Below are 15,599 nucleotides of genomic sequence, written 5' to 3' on the forward strand. Positions count from 1 at the left end.
ATATTATATTATTTTATTTTATTTTACTTTTGAGTCAGGGTCTCTCTCTGTCGCCCAGGCTGGAGTGAAGTGGCACGATCTCCATTCACTGCAACCTCCACCTCCTTGGTTGAAGTGCTTCTTGTGCCTCAGCTTCCATAGTAGCTGGGATTACAGGTGTGCACCACACCCGGCTAATTTTTGTATTTTTAGTAGAGACAGGGTTTCACTATGTTGGCCAGGCTGGACATTCTAGTTTTTTTTTTTCTCTTTTTTTTCTTTTTAGAGAGAGTCTTGCTCTGTCACCTAGGCTGAAGTGCAGTGGCACGATCTCGGCTCACCGCAACCTCCACCTCCCTGGTTTCAAGCAATTCTGCCTCAGTCTCCCGAGTAGCTGGGATTACAGGTGCCAGCCACCATGCCTGTCTAATTTTTGTATTTTTGGTAGAGACAGGGTTTTGCCATGTTGGCCAGGCTGGTCTCAAACTCCTGAGCTCTGGTGACTGGCCCGCCTTGCCCTCCCAAAGTGCTGGTATTATAGTCGTGAGCCACCACGCCTGGCCAACACTCTAGATGTTAAAAAGCAGGCATATCTCAGTGAAAACCTTTGAATCACTGCAGTTATTGTGATGCTGGCAAGTTACCAAAATGTTAGAGAATTTGTCCCTCTGAGGGTCCTTTAAGACAAAATTGGCAAGCTAAGATTCACAGGCCAAATCCAGCCTGCTACTTGTTTTTATAATTAAAGTTTTATTGGAGAGGAGCCACACCTATTCCTTCACATATTGTCTAGAGCTGCTTTCCCTCTAAAATGGGAGCGCTGAGTAATTGTGACAGAGACTGTCCGGCCTGCAAAGCCTAAAATAGTTACTATCTAGGTCTTTATTGTTATTATTATTATTATTTTTTATTGACTCTTAACAGAGTTCGCTGACCCCTTCTCAGAAGAAAAAGCAAACAGTTTTTTGACAGTGAGATAAACAAATACAGCTATTCTCCTTCACCTCTGGTAGTAACAATCACATGGTAATCACAGTTAGAATCCATCTCTTCTCCAAAATTGGTTGATATTACTCCTCAACCCTCACCCAAACAGTCAATATTCATCAAAACTCTGTGACCTGTAAGATTCTACACCTTACCACACAAGAGGGTGGGTGGGAAACAAGGAATGAGGGGAAATATAAAAGAAACAGGTGGAGAGTAACCAGCCCCTGCTCTCCACAAGCCAGTTTTGGTCACTAAAGCTGTTCAATGGTCCATTTGAGCCTCATTTACTTTTTAGGCTTAGTGACAACAAAGTTGGAAAAAAGACCTTGCTTTAGGACTTGACTATTCAAACAAGAGGCAAAAGACACATGAAAACATAACACATAACAAACGGTCTATGAACCTCCAAATAAATCCCTGGGTTAACAAGGAAATCATTTACACATTTATAAGCTCAGTGCCTGAGGGATTTGGAGGTGTGATAGAGAAAAGACTGAATCATCTGAAATATGTGTTCCAAAATGTGTGGGTGTGCAGGGGAAATTTCAGCAGCCTCTCAGCAATTCCCTGGAAGTTAGAGAAGCCTGAGTCATGTTCACGTGCAGTGTGATCAAACTTGACATGGGCCTGCCAGGCAGCACCACACTTCCAGCTTCCCATTTAACCACCTTCCCTAGCTGGAGGGAAGAGCAGTTGGGGTTACTTCATTTGAAAGGCACTCAATTCCCCTTCACTTACATTTCCCCTACACCTTGTTGGTTTGTCTCTCCTATCAATGCTTTACCTTTAACCCACAGCCTGTCTCTGTCCTGGTCTGAGTGATCTGTGTTAGATCATAAACCCCATGAGGCCAGGCCCCACAGTTGCTGGGAAACACCTGGACAGCACCAAGTGAGAGAGCAAATGCTTTCGGGGAAGGACCTCATAATTGTGTCTTTCTGTAGTCATGCCCTGGCTCCCACACAGTTCCCCCAAAATAACATATTCCTTGAGTGTTTGTTTTGTCCAGCATATCCCACACCCTCTCTTCTGGCTCAGTGATCCCTACCACACAATTAAGGTCTAGTGGATACAAGATGTTCTCCATGCGCTCCATACAGGACGAACCTCTTCACTCACACCTCAGCCCTAGGTGGGCTACAGCACTGTAGCCACCTGTATTGCTAGACTGGGAATCCTTGAGGGCAATTCACTGAATCCCTGTACCATGCTTAGCTCAGTAACTGTTACATAAAGGGGTTCAATATATATCCCTGGAAAAGCGGCAAAGGCAGATATTGTTCATGAATAATACCAACCTGGTACCGGCCCAGAATAACCTTGGCGTTACATCCAGGAGCATTGCTGCAATATACATATAAGTTGAGGACTTCTCTTTTGCAGCAATTGTCTTTAAAAACCTAAAAGATAAACATAATAGGTCTCACACACTCCAAAGTTTTACAGCAATGTGAATTAAGCTATTATTAATTTGGTCTTCAAGTATATCTCAGAAGGCGGGTGGAAACTTTCAGACACCAGCTGGAATGAAAATATCACACTTACACCACACTGAAAGAAAAGGCTGTCTCAGATATATGCTTTTGACAAACCATCAAACATATAAGCCAGGTAACAATGCCCTGTGCAACAGGCTGCAGCTAGGTGAATCTTATGGTGAACCTGACCCCACATTCTTAAACGACAGGAGGTAAAGCTTGGCCAAGAGTGATGCTTTCCGCTTCCAGTCCCAGGGTAAATGTATTACTCATCAGACAGTGTCACTGAGGCTGTGCCGGCTTGCTATTTTAGCACAAACCAAGAGTAGGCAAACCTTCTCTGTAAGGGGTCAGACAGTCCACATCACAATCGTCTCTGTTGCCACATTTCAACTCTTCCATACACAATACTTAAATGAATGGGCACAGCTACATTCCAATAAAACACTATTTATGAACACTGAAATTTGAACTTCACATAATTTCCACGTCACAATACTTTCTTCTTTTGATTATTTAAAATGAATTTTTATTTTGAAGTAGTTTAAGACTCACAAGAAGTTGCGAAAATATGAGGGTTTCTATGCACCCACCATTATGTAAAAAGAATTTCTTAGCTTACAGGCCATACAAAAACAGGTGGCAGGCTGGATTTGTCCCAAGACTGTAGTATGCCAACCCCTGGACAGACAGACACTAGCTGCAGCACAGCCCCGTTGTAGGTATTTGCAAAACACATCATAAGGGGTATAAAGAAGATGCATGTACAGCAGACTAGAGGCTCGAGGAAAGCTTCTGCTTGAACATCCTGCAACAGAATCTTAAAGGAAGAAAACTGAACTTAAAGAGGAGTTTTAAGGGAGAAAACCTTCATGACAATGGAACAGACAATGGTTTCTTAGATACAACACCAAAAAAGAACAAGCAACCAAAAAAAGAAAAAAAAAAAATGTATTAGACTTCATCAAAATGAAAAAATTTTGTGCTTCAAACACACTGTCAAGAAAGGGAAAAGACAACCCACAGAATGGAAGAAAAATACTTGCAAATCTTAGCAGCCAAATGGCTGCTAAGAGATTTACACCTAGAATACATAAAGAACTTCTTTTTTTTTTTTTGAGACAGAGTCTTGCTCTGTCACCCAGGCTGGAGTGCAGTGGCATGATCTCAGCTCACTGCAACCTCCAACTCCTGGGTTCAAGCGATTCTTGTGCCTCGGCCTCCCAAGTAGCTGGGATTACAGATGTGCACTACCACACCCAGCTAATTTTTGTATTTTCAGTAGAGACGGGGTTTCGCCATGTTGGTCAAGCTGATTTCAAACTCCTGGCCTCATGTGATCTGCCTACCTCAGTGTCCCAAAGTGCTAGGATTACAGGCTATAAATAACTCTTATAAATAACTCATAATTCAACAAAAAGTAAATAACTCAATTTTTTTAAATGAGCAAAGAAAATAAGTAGGCATTTTAACAAAGAAGATGTACAAATAGCCAATAAGCACATGAAAAAATGCTCAACTTCATTAGCCAACAGGAAAATGCAAATCAAAACCATAATGAAATATATTAGCTAGAGCTAGTATAGGAAGGGGATAAAGAAGCAGCAGGAGAGGAGACTTGGGGTGGAGGAGGGGTGTGGTCAATAAAGATCCAAACAAGCCTCTCAAACAGGGCTACGAGTAGGGTCTGATGTGACTCCACAGCAGAGGAATATGGACTTCAAGGAAGGTCTCCCTCAACCACTCTCCTGCTCCAATCTCAATGTCCAATTCATTGAGTTCTTCTCTATCACCCTGAGAGCTGCTAGACTAAAGCAGTGACTTTCTTACCTCCTGAGATTTGATGACCTCCTTGTCTACAGGGCAGATTGGCACTGTGTTTAATTCTCTGGAGAAAAAAATTAAAATAGAGTCAGAGTTAGTTGTTTACCTCAACAGCATTTCCAAGACCAGCCCCAGGGCTCCAGTCATGCTCTAGCGCTGGGCAGGCTGGTCCCTGTCTGCACATGCTACTGCCTCTACCCAGAAGGTGCCTTCTGCACCCATCCTTCAGCATCTTCCTATACTTTCAGTTTGCCTGAAAAACTTCATGCATCCTCCAGGATGCAGTCAGTGAGTCCCTGGACAGAGCTAAAAGTCCCTGTCCTTTGTTTATCACACTGTGCCACATTTGTCTCCTCCAGACTGGGACATTCTAGAGGGCAGACATGGGGTCCTGTTCCACGCTGTAGTTCTTCAGCATGAGAGCACAGAACACACAGGTGCTGAATGCATGAACACATGAGGGAATGAGGATGCACTGTAATAACCCCCTTTCAAAGCTTGGCAGGGTAAAATGACTGCCTTGCTTCCTATATGAACCCCCACAGTGTGCCTGCTTTCACATCTCTCCTGGTCTCCTCCCTCAACACAGCATGACCCAGGTCTTACAGCTGCCCAGGAGTGGACAGCATCCGTGGCAGCAAGGTCCCTTCTAGGAGCCACAGCACCTCTTCCTCAAGGCAAGGGAAGATTGGGGTAACAACACAGACATTGTGAGATTCAAACCCTTCTCCATAGCCAGCTCCCATGATGGAGTGTGTGTCTAGGTCTGCTCTCCCATGCAAAGCAGGTGCAGTCTGAATTTTAAGAAAAGGTGAATATCTGTAAATTAGTGACCAAACAATGATTATTCTTCAGGCCCTCACAGAAGGGATCTGGGAGAGTCCTTCCTTATAGTCATGGTCCTGTGGCCAAGTTAAGCAACTCCAAAACCCATGAAAACAGTTGAGTGGCCACAGCTGCCACCTGAATGGCTGGGCCTGCCATGGCCAGAGTTGCAGGCCCTGCCCACTCACCTCAGGGACAGGATGCAGTGCTGGCAGAAGCGGTGCCCACATCCTGTCTGGTGGGGGTTGTGAAGCACCGAGCGGCAGAAGGCACATTTGTAGCGCTCTTCCAACCGCTCCACAAACTGGTACTCTATATTGGGCTCAAAGTCCAAGGAAATGGAGTTGCCGGAATTCTGACGGATGAACCCACAGGGCATACCTCTATGCTCTTCTGAATAAGCCATTCTGCAGGGGTCAGGAGAGAAGAAGGAAAATTAAGTGTGCAAACACTGAAATAACTACAGCCGTCACGTGCTTTGGTTATTTGTCTATTATGTCACTCTGAAACAACAGTGACAACCTCCTGCCACTAGGGGTCTCCGGCAAAGGTGCAATGTCTTTGGGGTGCTCAGGTTAGAGGCTGGACCAGATGACTTCTAGCTGGAGGCCAGTGGTATGATCATGGCTCACTGTAATCTCCAACTCCTGGCCTCAACTGATCCCTCCTCAGTAGCTGGGACTACAGGCACTACAGGCACACACCACCACACCTGGCCAATTTTTTTTTTTTTTTTTTTTTTTTAAGAAACAGTGACATGGTTTGGCTGCGTCCCCATCCAAGACTTCTCTTAAATTCACACATGTTGTGGGAGGGACCCAGGTAATTGAATCATGGTCTTTCCCATGCTGTTCTTGTGTGCATAAGTCTCATGAGATCTGATGGCTTTATAAGGTGGAGTTTCCCTGCATAAGCTCTCTCTCTCTCATTTTGCCTGCTGCCATCCATGTAAGACATGACTTGCTCCTCCTTGCTTTCTGCCATGATTGTGAGGCATCTGCAGCCCCGTGGAACTCTAAGTCCATTAAACCTCTCTTTTTTATAAATTGCCCAGTCTTGGGTATGTCTTTATAAGCAGCATGAAAATGGACTAATACAGACAGGGTCTTGCTATGTTGCCCAGGCTGGTCTTGAACTCCTGGACACAAGTGATCTTTGCGGCTCAGGTTCCCAAAGTGCTGGGTAATCCCCTGCACCTAGCCTAAGATAACACTCTTAAAACCTGTGGAGCTGAAGACCCAACACAGCAACACAATATTGAAGGAGAAGAACAAAGCTGGAGGACTGACACTACTCAACTTCAAAACTTATTATAGAGCGACGGTAATCAAGACAGTGTAGTACTATCAACAGAATAGACAAATAGATCCAGGGAACAGAATAGAGAACCCAGAAATAGACCCACATAAATACAGTCAACTGACCTTTGATAAAGGAGCAAAGGCAAAACAATGATGCAAAGATAAGTCTTTTCAATAAATGGTGCTGGGACAACTGGACATCCATATCAGAAAAAGAAGCTAGACACAGACCTGACACCCTTCACAAAAATTAACTCAGAATGGATCACAGACACAAACATAAAATGCAAAGCTGTAAAACTCCTACAAGATAACATAGGATAAAATCTAGATGATCTTGAGTTTGGCAATGACTTCTTGCACACAAATATATTACTCAGAGTATCTATCACTGCCATTGCGGTAGATCGAATGCTTGTATTCCCCCCAAAACTCATATGTGGAAATTCTAACCCCCAATGTGACAGTATTAGGAGGTGCGTATTTGGCAGGTAATGAAATCATGAGAGTGGAGCCCTCATGAATGGGATTAGTGCCCTTAGAAGAACAGGCCAGGGAAGGCTGGGCGCAGAGGCTCATGCCTGTAATCCCAACACTTTGGGAGGCCAAGGTGGGCGGATCATGAGGTCAGGAGATAGAGACCATCCTGGCTAACGCGGTGAAACCCCATCTCTACTAAAAATACAAAAAATTAGCCAGGCGCAGTGGTGGGTGCCTAAGGTCCCAGCTACTCGGGAGGCTGAGGCAGGAGAATGGCGTGAACCCAGGGGGCAGATATTTCAGTGAACCGAGATCGTGCCACTGCACTCCAGCCTGGGCATCAGAGCAAGACTCTGTTTCAAAAAAAAAAGAAGAGGCAAGAGAGAGCTGGGAATGATGGTGCCCACCTGTAGTCCCAGCTACTCAGGAGGCTGAGGTGGGAAGATGGCTTGAACCCAGGAGTTCAAGTCTAGCCCAGGCAACATGTTGAGACCTCCTCTCTAAAGATGCCAGAGAGGTCCCTGGCCCTCTTGCTGCCATGTGATGATAGAGCAGTTAAGTCTGCAGCCCAGAAAAGGGACCTCATCAGAACCCAACCACGCTGGCACCCTGATCTTGGGCTTTCAGCTTCCAGAACTGTCAGAAACCTCTGTTGTTTATAAGCTACCCAGTCTATGGTGCTTTCTTTTTTTATTTATTTATTTATTTATTTTTTGACTTTATTTATTTATTTATTTATTTTTATTATACTTTAAGTTCTAGGGTACATGTGCATAACGTGCAGGTTTGTTACATATGTATACTTATGCCATGTTGGTGTGCTGCACCCATCAACTCGTCAGCACCCATCAATTCATCATTTATATCATGTATAACTCCCCAATGCAATCCCTCCCTCCTCCCCCCTCCCCATGATAGGCCCTGGTGTGTGATGTTCCCCTTCCCGAGTCCAAGTGATCTCATTGTTCAGTTCCCACCTATGAGTGAGAACATGCGGTGTTTGGTTTTCTCTTCTTGTGATAGTTTGCTAAGAATGATGGTTTCCAGCTGCATCCATGTCCCTACAAAGGACGCAAACTCATCCTTTTTTATGGCTGCATAGTATTCCATGGTGTATATGTGCCACATTTTCTTAATCCAGTCTGTCACAGATGGACATTTGGGTTGATTCCAAGTCTTTGCTATTGTGAATAGTGCCGCAATAAACATACGTGTGCATGTGTCTTTGTAGTAGAATAATTTATAATCCTTTGGGTACATACCCAGTAGTGGGATGACTGGGTCATATGGTACATCTAGTTCTAGATCCTTGAGGAATTGCCATACTGTTTTCCATAATGGTTGAACTAGTTTACAATCCCACCAACAGTGTAAAAGTGTTCCTATTTCTCCACATCCTCTCCAACACCTGTTGTTTCCTGACTTCTTAATGATTGCCATTCTAACTGGTGTGAGATGGTATCTCATTGTGGTTTTGATTTGCATTTCTCTGATGGCTACTGATGATGAGCATTTTTGCATGTGTCTGTTGGCTGTATGAATGTCTTCTTTTGAGAAATGTCTGTTCATATCCTTTCCCCACTTTTTGATGGGGTTGTTTTTTTCTTGTAGATTTGTTTGAGTTCTTTGTAGATTCTGGATATTAGCCCTTTGTCAGATGAGTAGGTTGCAAAAATTTTCTCCCATTCTGTAGGTTGCCTGTTCACTCTGATGGTAGTTTCTTTTGCTGTGCAAAAGCTCTTTAGTTTAATTAGATCCCATTTGTCAATTTTGGCTTTTGCTGCCGTTGCTTTTGGTGTTTTAGACATGAAGTCCTTGCCCATGCCTATGTCCTGAATGGTACTACCTAGATTTTCTTCTAGGGTTTTTATGGTATTAGGTCTAACATTTAAGTCTCTAATCCATCTTGAATTAATCTTCGTATAAGGGGTAAGGAAAGGTTCCAGTTTCAGCTTTCTACTTATGGCTAGCCAATTTTCCCAGCACCATTTATTAAATAGGGAATCCTTTCCCCATTTCTTGTTTCTCTCAGGTTTCTCAAAGATCAGATGGCTGTAGATGTGTGGCATTATTTCTGAGGACTCTGTTCTGTTCCATTGGTCTATATCTCTGTTTTGGTACCAGTACCATGCTGTTTTGGTTACTGTAGCCTTGTAGTATAGTTTGAAGTCAGGTAGCATGACGCCTCCAGCTTTGTCCTTTTGACTTAGGATTGTCTTGGCAATGCGGGCTCTTTTTTGGTTCCATATGAACTTTAAAGCAGTTTTTTCCAATTCTGTGAAGAAACTCATTGGTAGCTTGATGGGGATGGCACTGAATCTATAAATAACCTTGGGCAGTATGGCCATTTTCACGATATTGATTCTTCCTATCCATGAGCATGGTATGTTCTTCCATTTGTTTGTGTCCTCTTTGATTTCACTGAGCAGTGGTTTGTAGTTCTCCTTGAAGAGGTCCTTTACATCCCTTGTAAGCTGGATTCCTAGGTATTTGATTCTCTTTGAAGCAATTGTGAATGGAAGTTCATTCCTGATTTGGCTCTCTGCTTGTCTGTTACTGGTGTATAAGAATGCTTGTGATTTTTGCACATTAATTTTGTATCCTGAGACTTTGCTGAAGTTGCTTATCAGCTTAAGGAGATTTTGGGCTGAGACAATGGGGTTTTCTAAATATACAATCATGTCATCTGCAAACAGGGACAATTTGACTTCTTCTTTTCCTAACTGGATACCCTTGATTTCTTTCTCTTGCCTGATTGCCCTAGCCAGAACTTCCAACACTATGTTGAATAGGAGTGGTGAGAGAGGGCATCCCTGTCTTGTGCCAGTTTTCAAAGGGAATTTTTCCAGTTTTTGCCCATTCAGAATGATATTAGCTATGGGTTTGTCATAAATAGCTCTTATTATTTTGAGGTACGTTCCATCAATACCGAATTTATTGAGCGTTTTTAGCATGAAGGGCTGTTGAATTTTGTCAAAAGACTTTTCTGCATCTATTGAGATAATCATGTGGTTCTTGTCTTTGGTTCTGTTTATATGCTGGATTATGTTTATTGATTTGCGAATGTTGAAACAGCCTTGCATCCCAGGGATGAAGCCCACTTGATCATGGTGGATAAGCTTTTCGATGTGCTGCTGAATCTGGTTTGCCAGTATTTTATTGAGAATTTTTGCATCGATGTTCATCAGGGATATTGGTCTAAAATTCTCTTTTTTTGTTGTGTCTCTGCCAGGCTTTGGTATCAGGATGATGTTGGCCTCATAAAATGAGTTAGGGAGGATTCCCTCTTTTTCTATTGCTTGGAATAGTTTCAGAAGGAATGGTACCAGCTCCTCCTTGAACCTCTGGTAGAATTCAGCTGTGAATCCATCTGGTCCTGGACTTTTTTTGGTGGGTAGGCTATTGATTGTTGCCTCAATTTCAGAGCCTGCTATTGGTCTATTCAGGGATTCAACTTCTTCCTGGTTTAGTCTTGGGAGAGTGTAAGTGTCCAGGAAATTATCCATTTCTTCTAGATTTTCTAGTTGATTTGCATAGAGGCATTTATAGTATTCTCTGATGGTTGTTTGTATTTCTGTGGGGTCAGTGGTGATATCCCCTTTATCATTTTTTATTGCGTCTATTTGATTCTTCTCTCTTTTCTTCTTTATTAGTCTTGCTAGCGGTCTGTCAATTTTGTTGATCTTTTCAAAAAACCAACTCCTGGATTCATTGATTTTTTGGAGGGTTTTTTGTGTCTCTATCTCCTTCAGTTCTGCTCTGATCTTAGTTATTTCTTGCATTCTGCTAGCTTTTGAATGTGTTTGCTCTTGCCTCTCTAGTTCTTTTAATTGTGATGTTAGAGTGTCAATTTTAGATCTCTCCTGCTTTCTCTTGTGGGCATTTAGTGCTATAAATTTCCCTCTACACACTGCTTTAAATGTGTCCCAGAGATTCTGGTATGTTGCATCTTTGTTCTCATTGGTTTCAAAGAACATCTTTATTTCTGCTTTCATTTTGTTATGTACCCAGTAGTCATTCAGGAGCAGGTTGTTCAGTTTCCATGTAGTTGAGCGGTTTTGATTGAGTTTCTTAGTCCTGAGTTCTAGTTTGATTGCACTGTGGTCTGAGAGACAGTTTGTTATAATTTCTGTTCTTTTACATTTGCTGAGGAGTGCTTTACTTCCAATTATGTGGTCAATTTTGGAATAAGTGCGATGTGGTGCTGAGAAGAATGTATATTCTGTTGATTTGGGGTGGAGAGTTCTATAGATGTCTATTAGGTCCACTTGGTGCAGAGATGAGTTCAATTCCTGGATATCCTTGTTAACTTTCTGTCTCGTTGATCTGTCTAATGTTGACAGTGGAGTGTTGAAGTCTCCCATTATTATTGTATGGGAGTCTAAGTCTCTTTGTAAGTCTCTAAGGACTTGCTTTATGAATCTAGGTGCTCCTGTATTGGGTGCATATATATTTAGGAGAGTTAGCTCTTCTTGTTGAATTGATCCCTTTACCATTATGTAATGGCCTTCTTTGTCTCTTTTGATCTTTGATGGTTTAAAGTCTGTTTTATCAGAGACTAGGATTGCAACCCCTGCTTTTTTTTGTTCTCCATTTGCTTGGTAGATCTTCCTCCATCCCTTTATTTTGAGCCTATGTATGTCTCTGCATGTGAGATGGGTCTCCTGAATACAGCAGACTGATGGGTCTTGACTCTTTATCCAGTTTGCCAGTCTGTGTCTTTTAATCGGAGCATTTAGTCCATTAACATTTAGGGTTAATATTGTTATGTGTGAACTTGATCCTGTCATTATGATATTAACTGGTTATTTTGCTCGTTAGTTGATGCAGTTTCTTCCTAGCCTCGATGGTCTTTACATTTTGGCATGTTTTTGCAATGGCTGGTAGCGGTTGTTCCTTTCCATGTTTAGGGCTTCCTTCAGGGTCTCTTGTAAGGCAGGCCTGGTGGTGACAAAATCTCTAAGCATTTGCTTATCTGTAAAGGATTTTATTTCTCCTTCACTTATGAAACTTAGTTTGTCTGGATATGAAATTCTGGGTTTAAAATTCTTTTCTTTAAGAACGTTGAATATTGGCCTCCACTCTCTTCTGGCTTGTAGAGTTTCTGCCGAGAGATCTGCTGTTAGTCTGATGGGCTTCCCTTTGTGGGTAACCCGACCTTTCTCTCTGGCTGCCCTTAAGATTTTTTCCTTCATTTCAACTTTGGTGAATCTGGCAATTATGTGTCTTGGAGTTGCTCTTCTCGAGGAGTATCTTTGTGGCGTTCTCTGTATTTCCTGAATTTGAATGTTGGCCTGCCCTAGTAGGTTGGGGAAGTTCTCCTGGATGATATCCTGAAGAGTGTTTTCCAACTTGGTTCCATTTTCCCCCTCACTTTCAGGCACCCCAATCAGACGTAGATTTGGTCTTTTTACATAATCCCATACTTCTTGTAGGCTTTGTTCATTTCTTTTTCTTCTTTTTTCTTTTGGTTTCTCTTCTCGCTTCATTTCATTCATTTGATCCTCAATCGCTGATACTCTTTCTTCCAGTTGATCGAGTCGGTTACTGAAGCTTGTGCATTTGTCACGTATTTCTCGTGTCATGGTTTTCATCTCTGTCATTTCGTTTATGATCTTCTCTGCATTAATTAGTCTAGCTGTCAATTCTTCCACTCTTTTTTCAAGATTTTTAGTTTCTTTGCAGCTGGGTATGTAATTCCTCCTTTAGCTCTGAGAAGTTTGATGGACTGAAGCCTTCTTCTCTCATCTCGTTAAAGTCATTCTCTGACCAGCTTTGATCCGTTGCTGGCGATGGGCTGCGCTCCTTTGCAGGGGGAGATGCGCTCTTATTTTTTGAATTTCCAGCTTTTCTGCCCTGCTTCTTCCCCATCTTTGTGGTTTTATCTGTCTCTGGTCTTTGATGATGGTGACGTACTGATGCGGTTTTGGTATAGGTGTCCTTCCTGTTTGATAGTTTTCCTTCTGACAGTCAGAAGGACTGTCTGTTGGTCTGTTGGAGATTGCTTGAGGTCCACTCCAGACCCTGTTTGCCTGGGTATCAGCAGCAGAGGTTGCAGAAGATAGAATATTGCTGAACAGCGAGTGTACCTGTCTGATTCTTCCTTTGGAAGCTTCCTCTCAGGGGTGTACTCCACCCTGTGAGGTGTGGGGTGTCAGACTGCCCCTAGTGGGGGATGTCTCCCAGCTAGGCTACTCAGGGGTCAGGGACCCACCTGAGCAGGCAGTCTGTCCGTTCTCAGATCTCAACCTCCGCGTTGGGAGATCCACGGCTCTCCCCAAAGCTGTCAGACAGAGTCGTTCGCGTCTGCACCAGCCCCCGCTGCTTCCCCTGTTGGTCTTCAGCTGTGCGCTGTCCCCAGAGGTGGAGACTATAGAGACAGGCAGGCTTCCTTGAGCTGCTGTGAGCTCCACCCAGTTCGAGCTCCCATCGGCTTTGTTTACCTACTTAAGCCTCAGCAATGGCAGGGCGCCCCTCCCCCAGCCTCGCTGCTGCCTTGTGGATAGATCGCCGCAGACTGCTGTGTTAGCAGTGAGGGAGGCTCCGTGGGCGTGGGACCCTCCCGGCCAGGTGTGGGATATATTCTCCTGGTGTGCCTGTCTGCTTAAAGCGCAGTATTGGGGTGGGAGTTACCCGATTTCCCAGGTGTTGTGTGTCTCAGTTCCCCTGGCTAGGAGAACGGATTCCCTTCCCCCTTGCGCTTCCAGGTGAGGCGATGCCTCGCCCTGCTTCAGCTCTCGCTGGTCAGGCTGCAGCAGCTGACCAGCACCGATTGTCCGGCACTCCCTAGTGAGATGACCCCAGTACCTCAGTTGAAAATGCAGAAATCACCGATCTTCTGTGTCGCTCGCGCTGGGAGTTGGAGACTGGAGCTGTTCCTATTCGGCCATCTTGCTCCGCTATGGTGCTTTCTTATAGCAGCCCAAGCTAAGACAAGTACCAAGCCACATCATTTCTCACCTGAACTAAATATAAGTTCATTCATTGCTTTCTTCTCCAAACTATTCTCCATACTAGAGCCAGGATGAGACTTTCAAAATGCCAAGTACAATGTAAGGTTATCTCCCTTCATCTTTTAGTGGCTTCTCAGGGCTCTGAGAGAAAGTCGACAATGCTAAGCAGGCTCAAGATTGTATCCTCCCCAATCCAGCAGCATCCTGGACCTCTCTTCCCTGGCTTTCTGTACTCCAGCCACACAGGCTTTTCTTTAGTTCTTCTAATACACCACACTTTATGCCACCGGGCCTTTGCACAAGCTACTTGGGAGACTGAGGCAAGTGGGATCACTTGAGCCTGGGAGGTGGAGGCTGCAGTGAGTTATGATTATGCCACTGCACTCCAGTCTGGGTGACAGGGCAAGAGACCCTGTCTCAAAAATAAATAAATAAATAAATAAATAAATAAATAAATAAATAAATAAATAAATAAAAAGTCTGGGGTTTGAGACCAAAGCTCCACCTTTTCCCTAGTGTTTCCTGCAAAACTTCAAGGGTGGTAGGTAAGCAGTGCAAGATACATATGTTCCCTCCTGTAACATGGCTGATTCTTGGGATTTAACAAAAGTTTTAATTCTGAAGATGAAGAGGCAAAACATTTTATTTACATGCACAGCCCTAATAACCAAGACCCACCTTTCTCAGAGAACTCGAAGAACCACTTTCAAACTTCCTGACTCTGCTTTGTGTTCCCTCGTTCCTGGGGAGGTTGGCACTTCACATCCTGTGCCCTGATGTCATATTCTATGTCCCTCTGAGATTCTCTTCTGAGGCCAGGCCCAAGTCTGTCACACAGCATCTAAATTTGGACTCTCAGAGATGTACCTAAAGCAACAGGCTCATTCAGTCCCCAGAATGAGGCAGTAGGATGTACAAAACTCAGTTCAGGTTCCCCTCCACTACACTCTACACTCTTCCTAACACAAGAATCTATGGAACTCATCTGTGTGTATGTCCATCTTTTGCCACAACAGTAGTTCTCCAACTTTTTGGTCTCAGGACCCCCTATGATTTGAATGTATGTGTCCCCCCCAGAATTCGTATGTTGAAACCTAAGGTCCAGTGTCATAGTATTGAGAGGTGGGACCTTTATGAGGTGATTAAGTCATGAGGGCTGTGTATCCATGGATGGGACCAGTGACCTTAAAATGGGTTCAAAGGAACTAGCTAGGTTCTTTTGCCCTTCCACCTTTCCCCATGTGAGAACAGTGTTCATCTCCTCTGGAGGACGCAGCAATAAGCTGTCATCTTGGAAGCAGAAAGTGAGCCCTCACCAGACACAGAATCTGCTGGTGTCTTGATTGTGGACTTCCCAGCCTTCAGAACTGTGAGAAATACATTTTGTTCTTTATAAATTACCCATCTGAGGTATTTTGTGATGGCAGCACAAACAGACTAATATAACACTCTTTTTTTTTCTTTTTTTTTTTCAGAGACAGGGTCTCACTCTGTAGCCCAGGCTAGAGGGCAGTGGTGTAATCATGGCTCACTGTAACCTCCAACTCCTGGGCTCAAGTGATCCTTCCACCTAAACCTCCCCAGTAGTTAGGACTACAGGTGTGTGCCACCACACCTGGCTAACTTTTTTTATTTTTATTTTTTAGAGACAAAGGTCTTACTATGTTGCCCAGGCTGGTCTTGAACTCCTGGCCGCAAGCAATCCTTTCAGCTCAGTAAAGCAATAAGATTACTACAGGTATGAGCCACAGCACCTGGTCTAAGATAAC

At 43.6% G+C, this 15,599-nt stretch overlaps 1 protein-coding gene across 5 annotated transcripts in view; it reads right to left on the reverse strand.

Moving 5' to 3' along the window:
- Positions 1 to 15,599, reverse strand: part of TRAF5 (TNF receptor associated factor 5) — a 54,699-nt gene that overhangs the window by 16,864 nt on the left and 22,236 nt on the right. For 4 of the 5 annotated variants that reach the window (XM_030936522.1, XM_030936527.1, XM_030936524.1 and 1 more), the window contains exons 2-4: positions 5,285 to 5,503; positions 4,278 to 4,335; positions 2,268 to 2,369 (exon numbers count right to left, since the gene is read on the reverse strand). In XM_030936522.1, the coding sequence (XP_030792382.1) occupies positions 2,268 to 2,369; positions 4,278 to 4,335; positions 5,285 to 5,502 (378 nt within the window). In that variant the 5' untranslated portion in view covers position 5,503. Of the gene's footprint in view, positions 1 to 2,267; positions 2,370 to 4,277; positions 4,336 to 5,284; positions 5,504 to 14,508; positions 15,100 to 15,599 lie in introns of those variants that run through there. The other variant, XM_030936523.1, reaches the window with a different exon arrangement.

The sequence above is a fragment of the Rhinopithecus roxellana genome, chromosome 8 (genome assembly GCF_007565055.1).
Source record: "Rhinopithecus roxellana isolate Shanxi Qingling chromosome 8, ASM756505v1, whole genome shotgun sequence".
Taxonomy (NCBI): Eukaryota; Metazoa; Chordata; class Mammalia; order Primates; family Cercopithecidae; genus Rhinopithecus; species Rhinopithecus roxellana.